Source organism: Phyllostomus hastatus, unplaced genomic scaffold, assembly GCF_019186645.2.
Source record: "Phyllostomus hastatus isolate PE091 unplaced genomic scaffold, TTU_PhHast_1.1 phas_contig_40, whole genome shotgun sequence".
Classification (NCBI taxonomy): Eukaryota; Metazoa; Chordata; class Mammalia; order Chiroptera; family Phyllostomidae; genus Phyllostomus; species Phyllostomus hastatus.
The window spans coordinates 22,682,138-22,708,206 of record NW_025333872.1 but is presented as its reverse complement, the minus strand read 5'-3'; the positions used below and the strand labels follow the sequence as shown (position 1 = coordinate 22,708,206).

Genomic DNA, 26,069 nt, shown 5'->3' with positions numbered 1-26,069 from the left:
ACTAATTTACTCTCAACAGTATTGGTCCAAAAATGTCAGCTTAGACACCATTAATTAATTAGTTATCTTAGTCAAATCTATTTGTCTTTATTTTTAGAAGTCCTTTAAAACTTCCTGATTATATAAGGTAATCTATTATAAGAATGCAGAGGCAAATCCTAGCACCTATGTATATGACAGGAGCTTCTGGGCCTTCTGAGTGACTATAACTGGAAATTAAAAAGCTATTGGTAATTTTATTTTGCTAAAATGACACTGGTATAAAACATATAGTGTGGGAATATAGACCTTATGCATAAATGTTTTCAAGAAAGAGGCAGGAAAAGCAAGTTAGGACAAAATGTGAGGGAGAGCATTTGGTGCCCTGAAAACCACAGTAATTATGAAGTATATAATTTAAATATTTTTTTAGAAAAATTATTCAATATCAGGCTACTTTATTCAGCAGGATTATTCCATGGTACTTTACTTGTCCTACTAATATATTATCAGAATATAACTAATATATAAATATTTATTGTGGAGTAGCAATTTATTTTCTCAATTTTAATAAAAACTGTTTTCAACAAGTAATCTATGAGATGGGCATGGTTTTTGAATTCATATTTTTTAATTATATTTTATTGATTATGTTATGTGGGGTAAGTGGAAGCAGTCTGGCTTCTTCACCCAGGTGTCTGCATAGCTAAGGGAAGCAGAGTTCCTTTAGCCTTGGAGGGGACTGATAACCAGTGTTCTCATAACCTTGAGACTGGGTCTGATAAACTGTTCCCATAACATGAAGTGAGCTCGTATGTGCAGAAGTATGTTATGTTATGTTATGTTATGTTATGTTATGTAATGTTCTGGCAGTTTTCTGGTTTTTTTCCCCCTCTAGTACTTAAACAGGTAGGGGCTCCCGGCTGGGGCCTTGATGGTGAAAGACACACAAGGGGGCAGGTGCCATGATGTGTGCCATGCTGGGGAATGAGGGCCATGACATGAGACATGCAGATAGACATGCAGTTTGCAGCATGCATGGCTTGCCCACCCATGAATAAAGGTGTGCCAGACATCCCAATGGCTCTGTGAATATTTTTGTGTCTGCACAAATACTATGAACCTGCCTGATCTTGAAAGGTGGCGACATATGTTACTACAGTTGTCTTGATTTTATCCTTTTGCCCTCCCTCCACCCAGTACCCCTACTCCATCAGACAATGCCCATACCATTGTTCATGTCCAGGGGTAAAGCATATAAGTTCTTTGGCTACACCATTTCCTATACTGTACTTTACATCCCTGTGGCTATTATGTAACTACCTATTTGTATTTCTAAATCCTCTCACCTTTTCACTCATTCCCCCATACCTCATCTCATCTGGCAATCATCAAAACACTCTTTGTATCTGTGGTTCTGTTTCTGTTCTTGTTTGCTTAATCTGTTATTTAGATTCAATTGATAGATTTGTATTTTTGCCATTTTATTGTTTATAGTTTTGATCTTCTTTTTCTTAATTAAGTCCCTTTAACATTTCATATAATAATGGTTTGGTGATGATGAACTCCTCTAGTTTTTTCTTGTCTGGGAAGTTCTTCATCTCCCCTTCCATTCTAATGCAATCTTTGCTGGGTAGAGCAATCTTTTCTGTAGGTCTCTGCTTTTCATGAGTTTGAATATTTCTTGCCAATCCCTTCTAGCCTGCAAAGTTTCTTTTGAGAAGTCAACTGTAAGTCTTATGGGAACCCCCTTGTAGGTAACTAACTGCCTTTTTCTTATTGCTTTTAAGATTCTCTTTTCAACCTTTAGCATTTTAATCATGCTGTGTCTTGAAATGCGCCTCTTTGCATCCATCTTGTTTGGGACTCTCTATGCTTCCTTGACTCACTGTCTATTTACTTCACCAAATTAAGGAAGTTTTATTTCACTAATTTTTCAAATAAATTTCCAATTTCTTGCTCTTTGTCTTCTCCTTTTGGTATACTAAGATGCAAATGTTGGAGCACTTGAAGGTGTCATAGAGGCTCCTTATACAATCCTCATTTTGGGGCAGGGGATTCTTTTTTCTTCTTGTTTTTCTGATTGATTGTTTTTTGCTTCCTTATGTGCCATATCATTGATGTGATTCTCAGCTTCATCTACTCTACTCTTATTTCCCTATAAATTGTTCTCTATTTCAGTTTGTTTATCCTTTATTTCTGACTAGATCATTTTTATGCTGCTGAGGTCCTCACTGAGTTCCTTGAGCATCCTTATAACCAATGTTTTGAACTCTGCATCTGATAGTTTGCTTATCTCCAATTCGTCTAGCTCTTTTACTGGAGTTTTGATCTGTTCTTTCATTTGAGCCATGTTTCTTTGTCTCCTCATTTTGGCAGCCTCCCCATGTTTGTTTCTCTGCTAAGTAGAGCTGCTTTGACTCTGTGTCTTTGTAGTGTGGCATAATGTAGTAGGTGTCCTGCAGGGCCCAGTGGCTCAGCCTCCCCTATCACTGAAACTTGGTACTCAGGGTGTGCTTTTCTTCTGGGCTGAGTACACCTTCCTATTATTAAGTTGCTATTGGACAATCAATGGAAGGGATTTACTTGGGCCAGTCAATTACAAGGATTGGATGTGACTACTGATCACTAAATCTGCCCCTCCGACATGGTCTGTAGCTGTCCACTGTGTGTGCTGGCCTGGGGGTTTCCCAGGTGGTGCTGGCCAAAGTCAACCCCCACATGTGTTTTTCCCGGGGCCACCCTGCCTGGGCAATCTAAGCAATCTAAAGCAACCTAAGATGGCTTCTACTTGTGCTGGGTTTGGAGATTCCCAGGTGAATCTAAACTGTGAATCTAGTCCGGCTGCTGCTACTGCCAAGCCTGAGGCTCACTGAGGCCAGCTGTTGCTTGTTTGATAGGATTTAGGAAGTTGTGAAGCAGGAGCCTAGACCAGCCTTTCATATGGAAAAGCAGCTTGGCTGGGCCTGTAAATTGGGTGGGACAGAGTCTCTGGGGATCTTCAAGGCATGTCAAACAGTGTTAGCCAGGTTGATGGAGTCCCAGATAGGTACCAGTTTGCCAATTCTGTGGGGGGAACATTTAGAAAAGCTACAATAACCTCTGCTTGCCTTGATGCCATATACTCCAGTTTCTCCCCGTATACCACTGGTGCCTTTTAAGCTGCTACCCTGGTGCTGGAGATCAGAGAGACCAAATCTGAGTAGGTGAGTCATGTGTGGGTTCTTTAAGAGGAACTGCTTGGCTCTCAAGCAATTTCTCTCACTGACTCAATCCTCACTGGTTTTTGCAGCCAGAAGTTGTGGGGGCTTATATTCCTGGCACTAGAGCCCTGGACTGGTGGGGCCTAGTGTGGGGCTGAGGCTCCTCACCCCCGAGATATCCCTCCCAAATTTTTAACCACCACACATAGGTGAAGGACTAGCCCCCATTCCATGTCTGTGCACCTCCTACTAGTTAGTCTGTATGGGTGTGTTTTCTTTAATTCCATAGTTGTCAGATTTCCATTCAATTAGATTTCTTATGGTTCTGAGTGAGGGTTGTTCTATATTTTAGTCGTAATTTTGATGTGATTGTGCAAAGAGTTAAGCCATGTCTGTCTAAACCGCCATCTTGACTAGAAGTCTCAAATCATGCTTTTTATGATTCATTTGCAATTCATAAATACACTTAGTGAATTTTAAAAATCTTATGAGATTCCTCTCCTGTTGTAGGATGAGGGAAAAATAAGTTCAGACATATCATGTTATTACTACCTATCAATTAATAATAAGATTTTCCATCTTTTGAGCATACACAAAAAGAGCTTGGGGACAATTTAGATTTCAACATTATATATAAGCAAAATCCTGTATTTTTTTCTTGGAACCTTGTCATTTTACTTGAGGCTTCCAGAGAAATGTGACTAATAAAATCAGTGGATATAAAATCAATGGACAGAGTGGCAGGTAGACACAATTTGTGTATGTGTGCGTACTTATGATGAAAAAATGTTTTTCTAGACCTAAGAAATTGTAGGAGTAAGTTTCTGTAAATGAGGTCTAACTACTGTAAAATGATTACTTAATATTATCTTTAGTAGTTCAACCTTTGTAGCTAAAGTACTCTGACATTCTTTTAAAAAATACCTCAGAATATTAAAAAAAAGATGTTGACTGAAATATTTTAGATATTATACCATGAGTTACTTTAATAGTTATTTAAAATATTGCCTGTGTCAAAGCCAGTCCATAACTTTAAAGAAGATATTTTAACCAAATTCCATTTTAAAGAATTTTGAAATTTAAAATCAGAAATAATTCCAAGACTTAACATCTTATGCAAATATACTATATGGAAACTTTGCTGGAACTCTGCAAGTTGTTGGTGTTTACCAAGTAACTAGAATATAGCAGGCCATGAGAAAAGAGATTTAAGGGTAAGAGCTGAGAGTTCAGCCTGTTTCTGAAATTATGTTAATGCTTTTTAGTCTGTCTGTAGGTTCTACCACAATTTGAGTATGATTATAATTAAAATCCCAGAACCAGAGTATAATGTGGCTACAGAGAAGACAAATTATATATGACATTAAAATTTACCCTGTGATCAGCAAGTACAATAACTAATGCTTTAATTTATGCCAAATTGCTCAGCAGAAAACTATTTCACTTAATGTAATTAAAACTTATAGTCAAAACTAATCTATTTCAATGTAAGCAATTGAAAAATTATAAATGTAGTAAAACCTCAAAACTACTGAGGTGACATTTGTAAGAGAAGATATGAGTAAGGCTCAGGTCTCCTGAATAGAACTGAGTTGCATTAATTTGGTCCCTGTAACATTAAATATTTTCTAGTAGAAAATAGGTATACAGATAAATATGTAACAATAATAATTTAATACAAGTTTGATTTACATATAATCTTATTTGTTTAAAAAATTGTGATAACAATCAGTGCTTCAATAAATGTTAAAATATGACATAGAAAGACAAATAAATTTTCATAAGATTCCCAGTAACAAATGGGTTTCAGTCTTGATATTTCAATAGTGTTAGATTTCATGATTTAGTGTACAATCAATTTACACAACTCAAAATTTATATTCTTTCAAATTTCAAGAAATTTGAAATTTATATTCTTTATTAATTTTTGACTTGTGTTTATTGACAAGTATATATTGTATATCATTTGAAAAGTATATATTGATTTTTCAACCATGTGTCCTGTCTTGAGACAGGTTCTGGATAAATTAAACAGGGCAAAGACATGCCCTCAAGAAATTTAGAGTACAAAGAAGAGACACACAAGTTAACTAAACATGTTAACATAACATGTAACATAGAAGTAAAATGTTTTAAGATTATTCCCATTTAATATGGAAATATACACGAGGAAAGAGAATTTGTGGATGTACACCCCAGCTTCCTTGTTTAGGGTGACAACTCAGAGTTCTGTCCCACAAGATTTCTAAGGTGATCTCCAGTAGCCTGGAGCATTAGTTTCCCACAACAATAGTCTTCTGGTTAAACCACTCCCTTCCCTGTATTATTTCCTTACTTCCTTGCATGAATTCCTGAGATTACCTCTCAAATAAACTACTTGTTTGCAGATTATTACCTGAGACTTTTCTCTTGGAAGAACTCAAGCTAAAACACATAACAAACACATCCATCTGACAATTATGATTGATTGATCGTAATTAATTGGTCAATTATAATCTGGGCTTGTGACTGGAATATTGCCATTTAAATCTCTTCGTTAGAGATGATGCTAGAAGAAGCTTTCTCTCTTGTCAGTTTTCAGTTGGTGTAGCCAAGACCCCACCATGTTCCTTTCATATGGAGATGTATATACAGTAGGACAAATGCTTAAGAAAGAACTTGGCAGTTCCTACAGTTCCTTGTTAAATTCTCTAAACTACTAGGCTACCAATAAATTCCATTCCTTGTCAAAGATTTTTTTGCTTCTTTGTTTGTATTGCATGTGGTCAGAAAGTAATGTCCACTGCGTTGATAAGAGTGGTGAGAGCAGACCACCTTGTCTTGTTCCTGATCTTAAGGGAAACACTTTTAGTATTTGCCTGTTGAGTACGATGTTGGCTGTAGATCTCTGATATAGGGCCTTTATTATGTTGAGTATGCTCCCTCCACTCTCACTTTGCTGAGTATGTTTATCATAAATGGGTGCTGGACATTTTCAAATGCTTTTTCTGCATCTATTGATATGATCATGTAATTTTTATCTTTCTTTTTGTTTATGTGATATATCATATTTATGGATTTGTGAATATTGTATCATCCTAGCATCTCTGGAATTAATCCCACTTGACCACAGTGTATGATCTTTTTAATATATTCTTGGATCCAGTTTGTTACTATTTTTTGGAGGATTTTAGCATCTATGATCATCAGAGATATTGGCCTGTAATTTTCATTCTTTGTTGTGTCTATACCTAGTTTTGGGATTAGGATAATACTGGCCTAGTAAAAAAAGTTCAGGAGTCTTCCCTCTTCTTGTATTTTTTAGAATAGTTTGAGAAAGAGAGGTGTTAGTTCTTCTTTGAATGTTTGCTAAAATTTACCTGTGAAGCCACATGGTCCTAGACTTTTTTGTGTGTCAGTAGCTTTTGCTTACTGCTTTAATTTCACTAGTTGTTATCAGTCTATAGTAAACCCTATAAGCTCCACCAAAAAACTACTTGACCAAATAAGTGAATTAGGCAGAGTAGCAGGATACAAAGTCAATATTCAGAAATTGATAGCATTTTGTACATCAACAATGAACTATCAGAAACAGAAACTACAAAACAACCCCATTTACTACAGGAACAAAAAATAAAAAAAATAGAGGGGGCTAAGATGGCGTTGGAGTAGGAAGGAGCAGATTCGGCTTTCCTCTGCTCAGGGGAGAAAATCCTGACTGACCTATGGAGTAGAGAGGCAAGCAACCAACATACTTCAGCATTATTGAAAATAGGGGACCAAGGATTGTGGCAGAACCGAAAGACCAAAGAACAGACCCTAAGAAGAGTGCTGCAACAAGGTAGGGTCCCAGGACCAGTGTGTGGTCCCGGGGCTGCAGCCCCAGGACCAGGCCGCTGCTGGGTTTGTCATAGGGTCCTTGGGAGAGAGCCAGGTCACCTGCTCACCAGGTCACCTGCTCCCTCCCCAGCCAAACAAGGTCTGAGTGGCTCTGGGAGGAATCCAGGTGCTGGCAAACACAAGGGGGCGGTGAGCACCTTTGGAGGTGGTGGACACCAGAGGGGCTGAGTGGCACAGGGGACCCGGACCCCCACGGTCACCGGTCTGGCTCGAGCCTTTGGCGGTGGGAGAAGCCAGGCCACTGTGGGGGGCGGCAGGCTTGAACGGGAGGAATTTCTCAAGGGAAAGGAGTGAATAGACACAGACGCTGTTTGGAGAATTCTCCTAAAGTGATCAGTGGCTCCAGCCTCCCTGCTACCCAGCCGTGGGTGCACCAGCACACTGGCACATGGGCACATAGGCACGTGGGTGCACGTGCAGATAGAGCATCCCCACACCCCAGTCCACTGCAGTAACCCTGGGGAAAGACCTGATTCCCACACCCAGGGCACAAGGCTGAGTAGCCAGTGCAGCTCCCCTGGCCTGCCGAGGAAAAAAAGCCAAAACAATCATCCTTCAGCCTGCCTCAGCCAGCAAGGGCAGAAAAACCGGTTTGGCCACTTTGAAACCAAGAGACTTTTTAATTTGATTCTATTTTTTTAACAATTTTTAATTTTTTAATTTTTATTGTTTTTGTTCTCTTTTGATTTCTTTTTCCTCTCTTACCTGATTCTTGTTTTATTCCTTCCTCCTTCCTGTCCTCCAATTGTATCTCTTCTCCCTTCCTTCACCTGCTTTTTCTATTTTTACTTTTTTAAATTTTTTCTAAATACCTACAAGTGAGACAAAATCCTGGATTTGTGAAAAGACCAAAGTTGAGCCCAAAGAAGGGGCATCACAACAGCTGGGACAGTGAGATAAATTTCACTCTGCTATTACAGAGCACCTGCAAGTTATTGCATATTTGTATTATTATTATTTTTCCAGTATTCCTACATCTTTTTTTAATAGTATTTTTTATATCCCTCTTCTTTTTGTATAGTCTGCTTTGCTAGGCTGGATATATTGTAGGACCTGACAGCTTTCCCCTGATATCTCTTTCCATACTGTATTACTAATCTACTGTCCTTTAACTCACCTGTGTCCCATTAGCACACTACTCAAGGTTCTGTTCTCCCTATTCTTGTTACCTAGATCTCATAGACTCTGTCATATGATTGTTGCCATAATATTATTGTAAATAACTGCTGTTCCATGCAATTGTAATTACTTCACAACACCCCCCCCAGATCTTAGCCCATTTCAAAGTTTCCTGAACTCTATTACTGTAGTGGTTAACTCTATTCTCTCACACACTACACATATTTACTATCCTTTACTCTCACCTTACCCCAGAATCTGACCTCCCACAACATCCCTGTTTTCTAGATCCAACTCACAATCCTTCCTTCCCCAACAAGAGTCTTATCTTCTTTCTATCCTTTCTAAAAATCAGCTAGCTGGGTGGAAGATCACGGTTAACACTATACATAGTCAAAGGATCTCCTATCTCTTCCCTACCTGCTACTACCATAAATAGCATAGAATTCTCTGTTGTTGTCTTAAACCACTTTACCTTCCCCCTCCAACTAATGACAAGAAAGAATAAGTGGAGAAGGTGAACACCAGAATACCCACTGGAAGAGGAAACCCAACAACAAAGGAACCACTAACAGATAACAACAGAAGAAGGTGAAGGAGGGAGTAGTAACCACACAAACCTCAATCCAAGACCTATCTGGAAATACAACTAAACAGTAGAGACAGTACCCAGTACAAACAACTGAACAAGAATTCTTTAAACCTTATACACACAGAAGAACCAGCTTCAACACAGCCTTCCCTCACCAGGACAACAAAATACAGGAGGTGGTGGACAGAGTGACCCTCATTTAACCAGCTGGTGGGAAGGAACCACCAAAGAAAGACTCAACAACAACCAAAACCCAAAGGCAAACACAAAGCCAACTTAAACGACAGCCCAAGACCAGTGAGCTTGGAAGATCAAGGAAACAGCACCACTGAAACTCACTGCTATTCTACTAAAGAGTTTCACAACATAAACCCAGGGAGCCAGAACCGATCAATATAAGAAGCTGAGGCGAACAAGAAGAGTCTCACAAACAATGGGAAGAAAAAGAAACAATCCCCAAATGAAAGGAAAGGAGGAAGCCTCAGAAAGAATGCTAAATGAAATAGAGGCAATTCAACTATCAGATATTGAGTTCAAAGCAATGATCGTCAGGAAGCTCAATGAGCTCACAATGAGCTACCAGAAACTACAGGGAAGCTACAATGAACTCACTGAAAACTACATGAACATGAAAAAGGAAATAGAAACTCTCAACAAGAGCCAAGAGGAAATGAAAAATACAATTTCTGAACTGAAGAACACAGTAGAAGGAATGAAAAGCAGGATCGATGAAGCAGAAGATTGGATCAGTGAGCTAGAGGACAAAGTAGAAGAAAAGACCCAGAAAGAGCAAGAAAAGGAAAAGAGGCTCAGAAAGAATGAAGAAGGATTAAGAGACAATAAGAGGGATAAATGCGAGACAATATGAAACTTAATAATATCCGTATAATAGGGATACCAGAAGGAGAAGAAGAAGAACAAGGAATAGAAAACCTATTTGAAAAAGTAATGATGGAAAACTTCCCTAATTTGATGAGAGAAAAAGTCACACAAATCCAGGAAACACAGAGAGTCCCAATCAAGAGGAACCCAAAGAGACCCAACTCAAGACACATCATAATTAAAATGGCAAAATTTCAAGACAAAGAGCGAATACTAAAAGCAGCAAGGGAGAAACAGGAAGTGACATACAAGGGAGCCCCAATAAGGCTAACAGCTGACTTCTCAATGGAAACACTCCAAGCCAGAAGAAAATGGCAAGAAATAATCCAAGTAATGAGAACCAGAGGCCTGCAACCACGACTACTTTACCCAGCAAGGCTCTCAATCAAGATAGAAGGCCAAATAAGAAGCTTCTCAGACAAAAGAAGTCTAAAAGAATACCCCTCCACTACACCAGCTGTGCAAGAGATGCTAAAGGGACTGATTTAAGGAAAGAAAGGAAAAGAGAGAGTGAGAGAGGAACACACATACATAAAAGGCAATGAATAAGTACCTATCAATAATAACCTTAAACGTAAATGGATTAAATGCTCCAATCAAAAGACATAGAATAGCTGATTGGATAAGAAAACACGACCCACATATATGCTGCCTACAAGAGACCCACCTCAGGATAAAAGATCTGCATAGGCTGAAAGTGAAGGGCTGGAAACAAATTTTCCAAGCAAATGGACAGGAAAAAAAAGCCAGGGTAGCAATACTCATATCTGACAAAAAAGACTTCCAAAAAAGGACCATAAAGAGAGACCCAGAACGTCATTTCATAATACTCAAGGGAAGAATCCACAAAGAAGACATAAATATTGTAAATATATATGCACCCAACATAGGAGCACCCAAATACATAAAGAAAATCTTAGAGGACTTCAAGAAAGATATGGACAGCAACACAATTATTGTGGGGGATTTTAACACCCCTCTATCAAAAATGGACAGATCTTCCAAACAAAATATCAACAAAGATATTGTGGCATTGAACAATACCCTAGATGAAATGGGCTTTACTGATATATACAGAACCCTCCGTCCCAAAGAAGCTAAATACACATTTTTTTCAAATGTACATGGAACATTTTCAAAGATTGACCACATGATAGAACACGAAACAAGCCTCAACAATTTCAAAAAAATTGAAATCATACCAAGCACTTTCTCGGATCACAAAGGACTGAAACTAGAAACCAACCCCAAGGAAAAAAACCCAAAACACTCAAATTCATGGAGATTAAATAGCATGCTATTAAACAATGAATGGGTTAAGAATGATATTAGGGGAGAAATCAAAAGGTTTCTTGAAACAAATGAAAACAAACAACAACCCAAAACTTATGGGACATAGCCAAGGCAGTCCTGAGAGGGAAGTTCATAGCGATACAGGCCCACCTAAAAAAGTTAGAAACATTTCAAACAAGCAACCTAACCCTATGTCTACAAGAACTCAAGGAACAACAACAAAGACAGCCCAGAGCAAGCAGAAGGAAGGAAATAACCAAGATCAGAGCAGAATTAAATGACATAGAGACTAAAAGCACAATTCTAAGGATCAATGAATCCAAGAGCTGGTTCTTTGAAAAGATAAACAAAATGAACAAGCCTTTAAGCAGACTTGTCTAGAGAAAAAGAGAGAAAACCCAAATAAACACAATCAGAAATGAGAGGAGAGATTACAACAGATACCACAGAAATACAAAGGATTGTAAGAAATTACTACAAAGAACTGTATGCCAAGAAATTTGAAAACCTAGATGAAATGGACAAATTTCTAGAAAAATACAGTCTTCCAAAACTCAATAAAAAAGAATCAGAAAGCCTGAACAAACCAATAACAGCAAAAGAAATTGAAGCAATAATCAAAAAACTCCCAACCCACAAAAGCCCTGGACCAGATGGTTTCACAGGAGAATTCTACAAATCATTTAAGGAAGAGCTAACCCCTATCCTTCACAGACTATTCCAAAAAATCCAAAAAGATGGAAGACTCCCAAACTCTTTTTATGAGGCCAACATCATCCTAATTCCAAAACCAGGTAAAGACACAACAAAGAAAGAAAACTTCAGGACAATATTGCTGATGAACATTGACGCTAAAATCCTCAACAAGATACTGGCAAACTGTATCCAACAGTACATTAAAAAGATCATACACCATGACCAAGTGGGATTCATTTCAGGGATACAAGGATGGTACAATATTCGCAAATCAGTAAATGTAATACATCACATAAACAAAAGCAAAGACAAAAACCACATGATCATATCAATAGATGCAGAAAAAGCATTTGATAAGGTACAGCACCCATTCATGATAAAAACACTCGGCAAAGTGGGAATAGAGGGAGCATTCCTCAACATGATAAAGGCCATATATGAGAGACCTTCAGCCAACATCATACTCAATGGCCAAAAATTAAAATCTTTTCCACTAAGAACAGAAACAAGACAAGGATGTCCACTTTCACCACTTCTATTCAATATAGTACTGGAAGTTTTAGCCACAGCAATCAGACAAGAAAAAGAAATAAAAGGAATCCAAATCGGAAAGGAGGAAACAAAACTGTCACTGTTTGCAGATGATATGATAGTGTACATAGAAAATCCTATAGACTCCACCAAAAATCTGCTTGACCTAATAAGTGAATTTGGCAAAACAGCAGGATACAAAATCAATATCCAGAAATCAAAGGCATTTCTGTACACCAACAATGAAACAGCAGAAGCAGAAATCAAGAAAAAAATCCCAGTTGAAATAGCAAAAAGAAAAATAAAATATCTAGGAATAAACCTAACCAAAGAGGTAAAAGACCTGTATTCAGAAAACTACACAACACTAAAGAAAGAAATCAAGGAAGACACAAACAAATGGAAACATATACCGTGTTCATGGATTGGAAGAATTAATATCATCAAAATGTCCATACTACCAAAAGCAATTTACCCATTCAATGCAATACCTATTAAAGTACCAATGGCTTATTTCACAGACATAGAACAAACACTTCAACAATTTATATGGAACCATAAACGACCCCGAATAGCTGCTGAAATTTTGAGAAAGAAAAGTAAAGTAGGAGGGATCATAATACCTGACACTAAACTATACTACAAGGACACTGTAATCAAAACAGCCTGGTACTGTCATAAGAACAGACACATGGACCAATGGAACAGAACAGAGAGCCCAGAAATAAACCTAAGTCTCTACTGTCAATTAATATTTGACAAAGGAAGCAGCAACATAAAATGGAGTAAAAATAGCCTCTTCAACAAATGGTGTTGGGAGAACTGGACAGCCACGTGCAAAAAAATGAAACTCGAGCACCAACTTACACCATATACAAAAATAAATTCAAGGTGGATAAAAGACTTAAATATAAATCGTGACACCATTAAAGTCCTAGAAGAGAACATAGGTAGGAAAATCTCAGATATTTCACGCAGAAACTTTTTTACTGACATGTCTCCTAGAGCAAGGGACATAAAGGAAAGAATAAACAAATGGGACCTCATCAAAATAAAAAAGCTTTTGCACAGCTAAAGAAAACAGTATCAAAATAAAAAGAGAACCAACTGTATGGGAAAACTTATTTGCCAATGATACCTCAGACAAGGGTTTAATCTCCAAAATATATAAAGAACTTACACAACTCCACTCTAAGAAGACTAGTAACCCAATTGAAAAATGGGCAAAGGACTTGAACAGACACTTCTCCAAGGAGCACAAACAGAAAATCCAAAGCCACATGAAATGATGTTCAATGTCACTAGCTGTCAGAGAGATGCAAATTAAAACCACAATGAGATACCACTTCACACCAGTCAGAATGCCATCATAAACAAAGCAACAAACAACAAGTGTTGGAGAGGTTGTGGAGAAAAGGGGTCCCTAGTGCACTGTTGGTGGGACTGCAGACTGGTACAACCACTATGGAAAGCAGTATGGAACTTCCTCAGAAAACTAAAAATGAATCTGCCTTTTGACCCTGCAATTCCACTGCTGGGACTCTATCCTAAGAACACTGAAACACCAATACAAAAGAACCTTTGCACCCCGATGTTCATAGTGGCACAATTTACAATAGCTAGGTGCTGGAAGCAACCTAGATGCCCATCAGTAAATGAATGGATCAAAAAACTATGGTACATTTACACAATGGAATTCTATGCAGCAGAAAGAAAGAAGGAGCTCCTACCCTTTGCAACAGCATGGATGGAGCTGAAAAGCATTATGCTAAGCAAAACAAGCCAGGCAGTGAAAGACAAATACCACATCATATCACCTTTAACAGGAACCTAAACAACAAAACAAAGAAACAAGCAAAATATAACCAAAGACACTGAAATAGGGGACAGACTGACAGTGACCAGAGGGGAGAGAAGAGGGAATTTCAGGGGGGAATGGGTAGGGTTTACAGGAACAAATTTGGAAGACACATGGACGAAAACTAGGAGTGGGGGGTAATGGGGGGGGAGAGGGGAGGGTTGGGAGGGTGGGCTGGAATGGGAGTAAGTGGGAGAAAACTGTACTTGAACAATGATTAAAATAAAATTAAATAAATAAATAAATAAAGTACCTAGGAATAAATTTAACCAAGGAAGTAAAAGACCTATACTCAGAAAACTATGGAACAGTGAAGAAAGAAATTGAGGAAGATACAAATAAATGAAAGCATATTCCCTGTTTATGGACTGGAAGAATTAACATCATCTAAATGTCCATACTAGCCAAAGCAATCTATATGTTCAATACAATTTCTATTAAAATACCAATGGCATATTTCACAGATCTAGAACAAATACTTCAAAAATTTATATGAAACCAAAAATGATCCCAAATAACCACAGCAATCTTGAGAAAGAAGATGAATAAAATTGGAGGGATCATAATACTTAATATCAAACTACACTACAAGGCCAATGTAATCAAAACAGCTTGATACTGGCATAAGAACAGACACATAGATCAATGGAACAGAGTAAAGAGCCCAGAAATAAACTCATGTCTGTGTGGCCAATTAATATTTGACAAAGGGAGCATGTTTACACAATGTAGTAAAAATAGTCTCTTCAACACATGGTGTTGGGAGAACTGGACTGGTACATGCCAAAAAATGACTGGACCACCAACTTACACCATATACCACAATAAACTTAAAATGGATAAAAGACTTATATATAAGCCATGACACTATAAGGGGCCTAGAGGAAAACACAGGCAGTAAAACTGCAGATATCCCAAGCAATATTTTTGCCAATATATCTCCTAGGGCAAGGGAAATAAAAGGAAATATGAACAAATGGGACTGCATTAAATAGGATGCTGCATGGCTAAAGAATTGTATACTGTAAAGATACTAACTGTATGGGAGAACATATTTCCAATGATATATCGGACAAGGGTTCAATCTCCAAAATATATTAAAAACTCATATGATCCAATGCCAGGAAGACAAACAATACAATTAAAAAATAGGCAAAGGATCTGAACAGACACTTTTCCAAGGAGGTCATACAGATGACCCATAGACATATGAAAAGATGCTCAACATCACTAGCCATCAGAGAGGTGCAAATTAAAACCACAATGAGATATCACCTCACACCTGTCAGAATGGTCATCATTAATAAGTCAACAGACAACACAGGCTAGAAAGGATGTGGAGAAAAGGGAACCCTAGTGCACTGTTGGTTGGAATGCAGACTGGTACAGCCACTATGGAAAACAGTAAGAAATTCACTCAAAAAATTAAAAATGAAACTTCCCTTTGATCCAGTGATTCCATTGCTGGGAATATACCCTAAGAATTTTGAAACTCCAATTCAAAAATCTTATGCACCCCTATGTTCATAGCAGCACTATTTACAATAGTCAAATGTTGGAAACAGCCTAAGTGCCCATCAGTAGATGCAAGGATTAAAAAATGGTGCTTTGTTTACACAATGGAATACTGCGCAACACAAAGAAAGAAGAAGGAATTCCTACCCTTTTGACAACATAGATGGCCTGGAGACCATTATGCTAAGTGAAATGAACCAGCTGTGAAAGACAAATACCATATGGTCTTATTTATAAGAGAAATTTAATGAACAAAAACAAACTAATGAGAAAAATAGAACCAGAGTCATGGAAACATGGAACAGACTGATAGCTGTAAGAGGGGAGGAGGTAGGAGAGGTATGATGAAAAGAAGGGGAAGGGATTAGTCAAAGAACTTTTATGAATGACCCATGGGCATGGGCAACAGTGTGGGAATGGACTATGCAAGCTGGGGTGGGAGCTGGATGGAGGGAGGCAAAAGGTAAAAAGTTAGGAAAACTGTGAATAAAAAAGGATAAAAAAAGCAGTTTCTTATTATAAAAGAAGTAATGTCTACTGCATACAGTGAAGGGAAAGAGCTAGTTAAGTAGGAGATGCTGAGTAAACTGAATTAAACCTCAGACTAGTAACAGTGATATATAAAAATGACCTGAGTGTTACAGAGGTAAAGATGACTTTAGATGAAACACACATGGACCTGTGTAGATGGATGTATACTGAATACAGTAGATTATCTATTTATCATGTGTGTGAATATAGTGAGAAATCTACAATCATTTTATCCTTAAATATATATTTTTTTCGTCCACTATTTATTCTATTTGATGGGATGACTAGCTGCATTTCTAATTTGGCTGTTATTTGACTTAATGTAATCATAAAACAAGATGCTGAGGCTTTTTTAATGAATTAGAACTATTTCTTTTTTAGACCTTTTTTATTGTTGTTCAGGTACAGTTGTCCCCATTCCCCCCCCACCCCAGGTATTCCCACTTCCCACCCATGACCCTACCCCCCTTTGGTTTTGTCCCTGTGTCCTTTATAGTTGTTCCTGAAAACCCTTCCCCGTTTTTCCCTCATTATCACTTCCCTCCTCCCATCTGGTTACTGTCAGTTTGTTCCTAATTGCAATGTCTCTGGTTCTATTTTGCTTGCTTGTTTGTTTTGTTGATTAGGTTCCACTCATAGGTGAGATCATATGGTATTTGTCTTTCACTGCCTGACTTATTTCACTTACCATAATGCTCTCCAGTTCCATCCATGCTGTTTCAAAGGATAGGAGCTCCTTCTTTCTGTTGCGTAGTATTCCATTGTGTAAATGTACCATAGTTTTTGATCCTTTCATTTACTGAGAGACACTTAGGTTTCTTCCAGCACTTGGCTATTGTAAATTGTGCTGCTATGAACATTGGGGTCCATAAATTCTTTCGAATTGATATTTCAGGATTCTTAGTGTATAATCCCAGCAGTGGAATAGCAGGTCAAAAGGCAGTTCCATTTTCAGTTTTCTGAGGAATTTCCATACTGTTTTCCACAGTGGCTGCACCAGTCTGCATTCCTTTTTCTCCACATCTTCTCCAGCACTTGTTGTTTGTTGATTTGTTTATGATGGTTATTCTCACAATGTTAAGTGATATCTCATTGTGGTTTTAATTTGCATCTCTCTGATGGCTAGTGATGCTGAACATCTTTTTATATGTCTCTGGGCCCTCTGTATGTCCTCCTTGGACAAGTGTCTGTCCAAGTCCTTTGCACATTTTTAATTAGGTTGTTTGTCTTCTTGGAGTGGAGTCGGGTGAGTTCTTTATATATTCTGAAGATCAAACCCTTGTCCGAGGTTTCATTGGCAAATATGTTTTCCCATATGGTTGGTTCTGTTTTCATTTTAATGCTGTTTTCTATAGCCATACAGAAGCTTTTTATTTTGGTGAAATCCCATTTGTTTTTTCTTTCCTTTATTCTTTTTTTTTTTTTTTAAGATTTTATTTATTTATTTTTTGGGGAGGGAAGGGATAGAGGGAGGGAGGGAGGGAGAGAGAGAGAGAGAGAGAAAGAAACACTAATGTGCGGTTGCTGGGGGTTATGGCCTACAACCCAGGAATGTACCCTGGCTGGGAATCGAACCTGGGACACTTTGGTTCCCAGCCCGTGCTCAATCCACTGAGCTACGCCAGCCAGGGCTTCTTTCCTTTATTCTTAAATACATGTATTTTCTAATATTGTCTTTAGGAAGGATTCTACTTAAAATAATGCCTCAGTTTATAAGCAAGAGCATCAGCCTATTAAATACTTTTAATTTAACTTAAAGAGATTAGTTTTCAGCCCTGGCTAGTGTAACTCAGTGAATTGAGCGTGGGCTGCAAACCAAAGTGTCACAGGTTCGATTCCCAGTCAGGGAACATGCCTGGGTTGCGGACCATGACCCCCAGCAACCACACATTGATGTTTCTCTCTCTCTTTCTCCCTCCCTTCCCTCTCTAAGAAATGAATAAATAAAATCTTAAAAAAAAAGATTAGTTTTCTAATGTAGGCACTTCATCCATATGTCTCTAAGGTGAAAGTATCAAAAGTTTCTATGAATGACACTTTACAAAGTATTAAATTGAGGAAAAGTCTTATTGTAAGATGCAGTGAAAGGAAGAATCAGATCATTGATGTGTATCATTGATGGCATTCTAAACTTGATGGGTTTGTACCACCAGAGGAGGCAAGCAGTTGCATTTAAATGTACCTATTAGTCTAGTATATACACTATTATTATGGTAATGCCACATCAACCATGGTGTATAATTCCAAGCACCAAGTAAATGTCACTGGACAAAATAGTTTGACTAAATTAAAAAGTGTTCTTTTGAAAGTTAAAAACAGGTGCTTATGTAGTAGCACATGTCTACTAAGTTCAAATAGCTTTGGAAATTTATAATAGGAAAATTATTCAAAGAAAATGTATACTGTTCTCAATTACCTTTAAAACATGTCAAATATTTATTGCTAAAGTCTAAGAAAAATATCAGCTTTAATTTTTTAAAGTTGACTTAAAATCAGTGTTAAAAAATCTTAATAGGACTTATTGAAAATATTAGTTATACTTTCAGAGCTTTCAAAGTTAAATCTTCAACAATTTTTGTACGATTGGCTAATTTTAAAGGAAATATTAATATTTGTATTATGTTGTTTTAAGATAAAAAAGAAAACAAAATTTATAAAATTTTCTGACTTGTAAAGAGAAAAATCCTTTTTGTTTCATAATTTTAAAATACATTGATATTAATTTTTAAATAAGAAGTATTAATTAAATAAATAAGAAATACAAATATACTTTAGTACTTTTGAAAATAATTCACTTTTAATAATTTATTTTTTATTTAAAACATGTATGGTTTTGACACTGCTTTGTTTGGATACTTGAAAGATATACTCTAGGTTTTCTTTATATATTTTCATTTCTAATTACTTCAAGTGATATAACTTCTAATGTGATAGTTTCAAGTTATAACCCTGAATGATATAATGTTACTAAAATGGTTTTATGAAAACTTATATTTGGCATACTTTGTTCTGTGCAATATCATCTAGAGAATCAAGTACGAATAAACTATGCTTGTTGGAAATGAGAAGATATTAACAAGTTGTTTTTCTCCAAAATTTTAGCAGTAGTACTGCTCTGGCTGGTATGGCTCAGTGGATTAAGCACTGGCCTGCAAATCAAAGGGTAACTGGTTCTATTCCCAGTCAGGGCACTTGCCTGGGTTGTGAACCAGGTCTCCAGTAAGGGGTGTGCAAAAGGTAACCATACATTAAATTTTCTCTCCCTCTCTTTTTCCCTCCTTTCTTCTCTGTAAAAATAATTAAATAAAATATTAAAAAAAATAGCAGTAGGTTTAGTCACTACTTTTATGGTATGTTTTGGGGGAATGGAGAAGTGTAATATCATTTGTTAACCAGTCACGTGCATTTGCTATGATAATACCCAGGCAAGATACTGAGACAATGATTAAAAAAACATCGGTCTGAGAAAAACTCATTATTTGTGTGTAAAGGACTCTATTTCAGTTAATAGACATAGCTGAGTAGTTCTGGATGGAGATAAGTAGCAGAAGAACAACACAGAATTAATCCACTGTACTTTTAGTTTTGACAGACTTTTAGCTGTCACTGCTTGTACCTTTTACACGAATAAACATCAACTGCTCACACCAAGGACTATGGAAAATTTGGGACTAAGTATACATTTCCCTTCTTTAAATCTCTTAAATATAAGCTTCCTCAGCAAAGTTTTGTCTTATTCTAAATGCAATCCATATCTACTTTATTTTTTTTCTCCAAATGTCTACTGCATGTCAGTAATCTAATTTCTGCAGTCCATTGACATATGCTGCTAGTTGGTAACAAAGCTCCATCTCAGAAATGTCAAACTAAATGAATAAGGTAAAATCACAGAAAATAAGTTTATCCTGTGAGCGGTCTGAGTTCCCAGGTCCTGACTGTTCTTCTGATTCATCAGTCTGGATGAACTCAGGGAGTCACACTGGCATTTCTCTAGCTAGTGCCCCTGAGCTGCAGTGTGTCAGAAGAATATTTCTAGGAAACATATTACTGTCAATATCCCAAGCCTCCTAGACAAAGCTAGTCATACTAGAAGTATGAATGGTGGAATACATCGACTCTCTAAAACTTTAACTTGTAAAAAATTTTAATTTGAAGCAAATATGTAAAGAAAAAGCTTATTATGTTATTTATAACTATATTATGACAGTTGCAGTTTATATAATAGCAATAGTGACTGAGGAATGGGAATGTATGCTGAATAATAACTTGCTCACCTAAAATTAGGAGAACTGTATTAAGTTAGAAATAACTCATTTTATTTTTAATGCTGAAGGTACGTCTCTTGTGTATGAATTAAAATTATTAGCATCCAACTTCATGTTTCTGGTAATTGTGTAAGAAAAAATAGGACAAATAATGATTCTTGTTCTGAACACTATCTGGTCTATCTGTCACATGGGCTCTCCAGGTTTCTTATGATTAGTATTTCATGGTGCGTCTTTATTTTACATTCCTACTTCTAATCTATACTTGTCTCTAAAGTGAATTTTGAGTTTCTTTTAAATATCATGTGGTTGGTTCTGTTATTTAGTCTATTTCTGCCTTAAATTGAAGCATTTTTAAATATCATATTTAATATAATTATTGATACATATGAATTTATTTTTTTAAATTTAACCTAATTCATAATTTATTTACCAGATTACCAATGGTAAGGATTTCATGATTGAAAGCATTTTTCAATATAGTAATATTAGTAGTAGTAACAATATTAATGATTAAAACATAGAACATAGCATGATTAATTTTCAGATGTTATTTTCTCCTGTCATGAAGTAGATAAATATAAGGCAAACATAGTGAAAATTTTTCAGATAGGGTCATGGGAAACCCCCAAAATAAGCAAAGGACCTTCTTGCCACCCAAAAAGATAGGGGAAAAAGAGATGCTATTATCATACCCATTTTACAGATAGAAAAACTGAGGCAAAGAGAAGTACTGCAATATGCTTAATGTCACATATCTGGTTAATGACAGATACAAGATTTGAGTTGACAGCCTGCACTCAGAACTTAGACTCTTAAATTCTACTGTATACTGTAAGCCATGTTGCATATGTGCTTTGATTTTTCTTGTTCTTATCTTCTGTTGTTCAACTATTTTTTTTAGATTTACATAATATTTTCTGGTAAAGAGGCAGCCGGATTTCACAAGATGTAATACCAACTTCCCAAACCTCAGTCAGAGGGGTGTTTGGCTCTTGACCTGATGGGAGATATCACAGAGAATGACAATGACTTGTCTCATGGAGTGATGTGAAAAGATAAATTAGACTAGTCAAGTGTTGTCTCACAATAATCTGAGTGGGAAAAGAGGGAAAGGATTTTACCCTGAGCAGTAGATGCTGAAGCCAAAAGGTCATGAGAGATAGCCCGAGGAAAGTGTGTTATGACATCCTCATGCCAATATTATATATGTTTTGAAACTTGGAACATCAACAGTCATTTGCAGGGGAGGAAAGACTATATGGGAAGGTACTAAGGGAAGAATAATTCATGGGTAGTTGAAACACCCTCTCTTTTCAATGCTTCTGAATTCCAATTGCAGTCTTTTTGTATGCCAGTAATAAATCTAGTTTTCTTAAAGTGACAAAAATCTGAGTAGATACTGACATATATAATGTCACTACAATTATTTGTTTCTTCATTATATCACTAAAAATTAAGAGAAAGGAAAATCTTGTTTCTTATATTTTTAATTCATATAGAAAAATGTTAACAAGACAAAATGAATGTTAAGTATGTAATTTGTTATACCTAGTTAATATATAACCATGGGAATAATTGTTTAAATGTTAATCATATTCATTAAAATGTTTAATGTATTTTAAAAAGTAAAAATTATGGTGATTTTTTTCTGACACAAATGTTTTGTGATAATTACAGCTATGTAATTTTTTAATGTTCTTCATTATTTTAAAATATAACTGACATCTGTTTAAATGGATGACTAATTATGTAGCTGTGAATCAAAATAATTTGTTTTCTTTGAGTCACTTAGATATGAAAAACAAATAGTTTTCTTCATCTTCTAATTGTCCTGAATAAATTTGATCATTGAAGCTCAGTTTTCTTTATTGGTAAGCACATTAATTCATTTGCTTTTCAGATTATTGCAATTCTTTTTGTTCAAACACTTAAATACCTTAAAAAACAGTGACATTAAAAATAACCCTACTTTTCCAAGAGAGTCACTAAAGTATTTCTTCCTTGACTCTTTTATTTAAACTCATTCATTAGAAACTAGTATAGCTTTATTTATACATTCCATAAAATAGAGTTGTATGAAAAACCAAAGATGAGGTGTTTTCTCTCTTTATTTCTTAACTTTCATTATGAGCAAATTCTCCAGACTCTATTTCACTGATTGTGATTTACACCCTGAAATGACAATTGCTCATCCATGCCTTTCCCACCTCTGTTTGCAGGAGTTAAAAGGAAACACTGCAAAATTAACATGAACGAGCGCTTCTCCCTCTCCTATCAGAACTATGGTGACTGTGAAGGTGGGGCCAACAATTGCAGGTAGAGAAAACAAATCAAAACAAAAATTTAGATACATACTTATGCATCTAGATGTATCTAAATGTATGTACATTTATAATTTCATTGACAAATTGAATGTTTTTTTAAGATTTATTTACTTATTTTTAGAGAGGGGAGGGAGGGAGAGAGAGAGAGAGAGCGAGAGAGAGAAACGTGAATGTGTGGTTGCTGGGGGCCGTGGCCTGCAATCCTGGCATGTGCCCTGACTGGGAATCAAACCTGCAATACTTTGGTTTGCAGCCCACACTCAATCCACTGAGCTACACCAGCCAGGGCAAATTGAATGTTTTTTATTGTTAACAATTTGCCATGCTACAATTATTTGGAGCTTTGACTTTAGACATTTATATCAATGAAATTATTAAATTTCTTGTTTAAAAAGTATGTTTGCAGAAATGGGTTTTTTGGACTTCTGTGTGAAATTGAAACTGAGTGTTCTACTAATCAATGCAAAAATAAAGGAACCTATGTGGACCTGACACACAGGTTAGAGGCAGTATTTTCCTGAATCAATTATTTTATATCTGTAATGTAATACATTTTTTAAGGATTTTATTTATTTATTTTTAGAGAGAGGAGAAGGAAGGGAGAAAGAAAGGGATAAAAACAGTAATATGTGGTTGTCTATCATGTGCCCCGTACTGGGGATCTGATCTGCAACCCAGGCAGATGCCCTAACTGGGAATTGAACCTGTGACCCTTTGATTAGCAGGCCTGCACTCAGTCCACTAAGCCACACCAGCCAGGGCATTAATAAATATTTTAATAAAAAGGTGAACATATATGCACCCATTATTCAACTTATAAGCAGAATATTACCATTGTCCTTGTGCTTGTCCCCAAATACTCTTCCACTCTCCTATCCAATTGTATTAAATATCCTCCTTTTATGCTTACCACCTTTACCCTCAATATACAATATTAATTCCATATATGCCCGAACAAAATGCTCTTTAGTTTTCATATTAATATAGCTGAACTAATAATGTGTATAGTCTTTTGAAAGAATTTATTTTGTTGAACTTGATGTTTCAGCATTATCTAATAATGCAGCTTTCTCCTTTATTTATTTTTAGCTGTTATAGAACAACCCACTTAAATATATGCCAACATTTATTCATTATTCTCCTGTCCATGGATTTGGGGGTTATCTACCTCTCCTTTCTTAGACATAATACTATTCAAGCTTTCAAATATAGTCCAAATACATAAGTACTGGTGATACTCTAGGCTTTATACCTTAAAGTAGATTAGTTGAGCCACTATGTGGATATTTTTCATATACTATATCATGTTTTTTAATTTCATTTTCTTTTTTAAAATGGAATGTTCACACTCAGAAAAAAAGTATTTCTATTTGCATTGTCAGATTATTCCTTTTGAGCTTATCACCTATGTATAAAATTATATAGCCTTGTGGTTTTTCACTGTATGCTCATGATAACCTATAGGTTGATTATTTTTTCATACATTTTAAGATATTTATTTTTCCTATCTAGAAATGCCTTTTTAGGTCACCTGTCCCTTAATGTTTTCCTCTTGTTGATCTGTAAAAATCTTTTTTATGTACTAATTATTAATTCTTTTGTTAGTTTTTATGTGCTGAAAATATCTTCTACTGGTTGTAGCTTATCATTTCACCTTCTTTATGATGAGTTTTGAGTACTAAAACTTAATTTTAATATAATTGAATGAACCAATTTATATGTTTACTTTTTTATCTTGTTTTAAAAAGGTTTACCTTAGAATATTTACATCTGTATTAATCAGAGATATTGGTCAGTAGTTTTCTTTTATTGGGTATCATTGCCAACTTTTGGTATCAGGGTTATTTTGGCTTCATAAAATGTGTTAGGATGTATATTGCCTCTTTGATTTTTTAAAAGAGTTTGAGAAGGACGGGTATCAAATTTTCTTTGGTAGAATTCACTGGTGAAGCCATTTGCTCCTGAAGTTTTAATTTTGGGGAGGTTTTTGATAGTTGTTTGAACTTTCTCGCTATTGATCGGTCCATTTAGATTTTTTAGTTCTTCATGGTTCAGTCTAGGAAGGTTATATATTTCTAGGAACTTATACATCTCTTCTAAGTTATTGAATTTGGTGGCATGGAGTTTTTCATAGTATTCTAGTATGATCCCTTGTATTTTTGTAGTAACTTACCTTTCATTTTTTATTTTGTTTGAGTATTTTCTCTTTTTTTTAGTTAGTGTAGCCAGGGGGTTGACAGTGTTATTATGTTTGCAAAGATCCAGCTTTTTGTTGTATTAATTTTTATATAGTCCTTTTGTTCTCTATTTTGTTCAATACTGCTCTGTTTTCTTTCTTCTGCTGACTTTGGGCTGCTTTTTTTTTCCTTTTTCTAGTTCTTTAAGATATAATGTGTACATTGTTTATTAAGATTTTTGTTCCTTGAGATAGGCCTGTAATGATATAAACTTCCCTCATATTACTGCTTGTGCTGTATCCCAAAATTTTTATGTCATATCATCATTCCCATTTGTCTCTATACTATCTCTTGATCTCACCTTTTACTTTTCCTTTAACATGGTACATATACATACAATGGAATACTACTGAGCCATAAGAAAAAAAGAAAACCTGCCATTTGCAACAACATGGATGGATGTTGAGAATATGCTAAGCAAAATAAATCAAAGCAAAAAAGAGTCATATGATTTCACATATATGTGGGATATAAAACTGGAAGCAACAAATGAATAGACAAAAAAACAAACAAACAAACAAACAAGAACCCATACAGACAGATAACAATACGATGGTTACCAGAGGGAAAAGGAATGAGAGGGTAGTAAAGGGTAAAGATAGTCAAACATGTGGTAATAGAGGATGATTTGACTTTGGGTGGTGGGCACATAATGCAATATACAGATCACGTGTTATAGAAATATACACTTGAAACCTAAATAATCTTAATACCCAATGTCACCCCAATAAATACTATAATACCTCAGTACTTCTTGGCTTCAGAACTCCTCAAGCCCTGTACTTGTCAAATTTTCACTGGAAAAAATTTCAGCAATCGGTGCTTGCTCAGGACTTGTAGCACTTGCTAGAACTTTCACGAGCCATGACATCACTCCACAAGAGAAAATTCTTCATCACTCAGTTGCTTGCTCAGTACTCACCAGTTTCAGCACTCGTGACAAGTTCTGGAATGAATTATCTTTTCTCCTAAGGTAAACACTTTTTTATTATAGAGTGGTACCTTGGTACTCGTTGTTTCTTCTATTTTCTTTTAAAATATTTGTAATACTGCCATTCATATTTAAACATTAATCTATCTGGAATATCCCATGTGTGGTATTAGGGAGGAATATGAGTTCATTTTTTTCACATAAATAACCAATTGTGCCTGCTACATGCTT

General features: G+C 36.1%; 1 protein-coding gene across 1 annotated transcript in view; it reads left to right on the top strand.

The window, feature by feature from the left end:
- Positions 1-26,069, top strand: part of EYS (eyes shut homolog) — a 1,607,944-nt gene that overhangs the window by 612,055 nt on the left and 969,820 nt on the right. Inside the window, 2 exon segments of the mRNA XM_045842859.1 lie at positions 22,566-22,662; positions 23,077-23,169. Coding sequence (XP_045698815.1) covers positions 22,566-22,662; positions 23,077-23,169 — 190 coding nt within the window.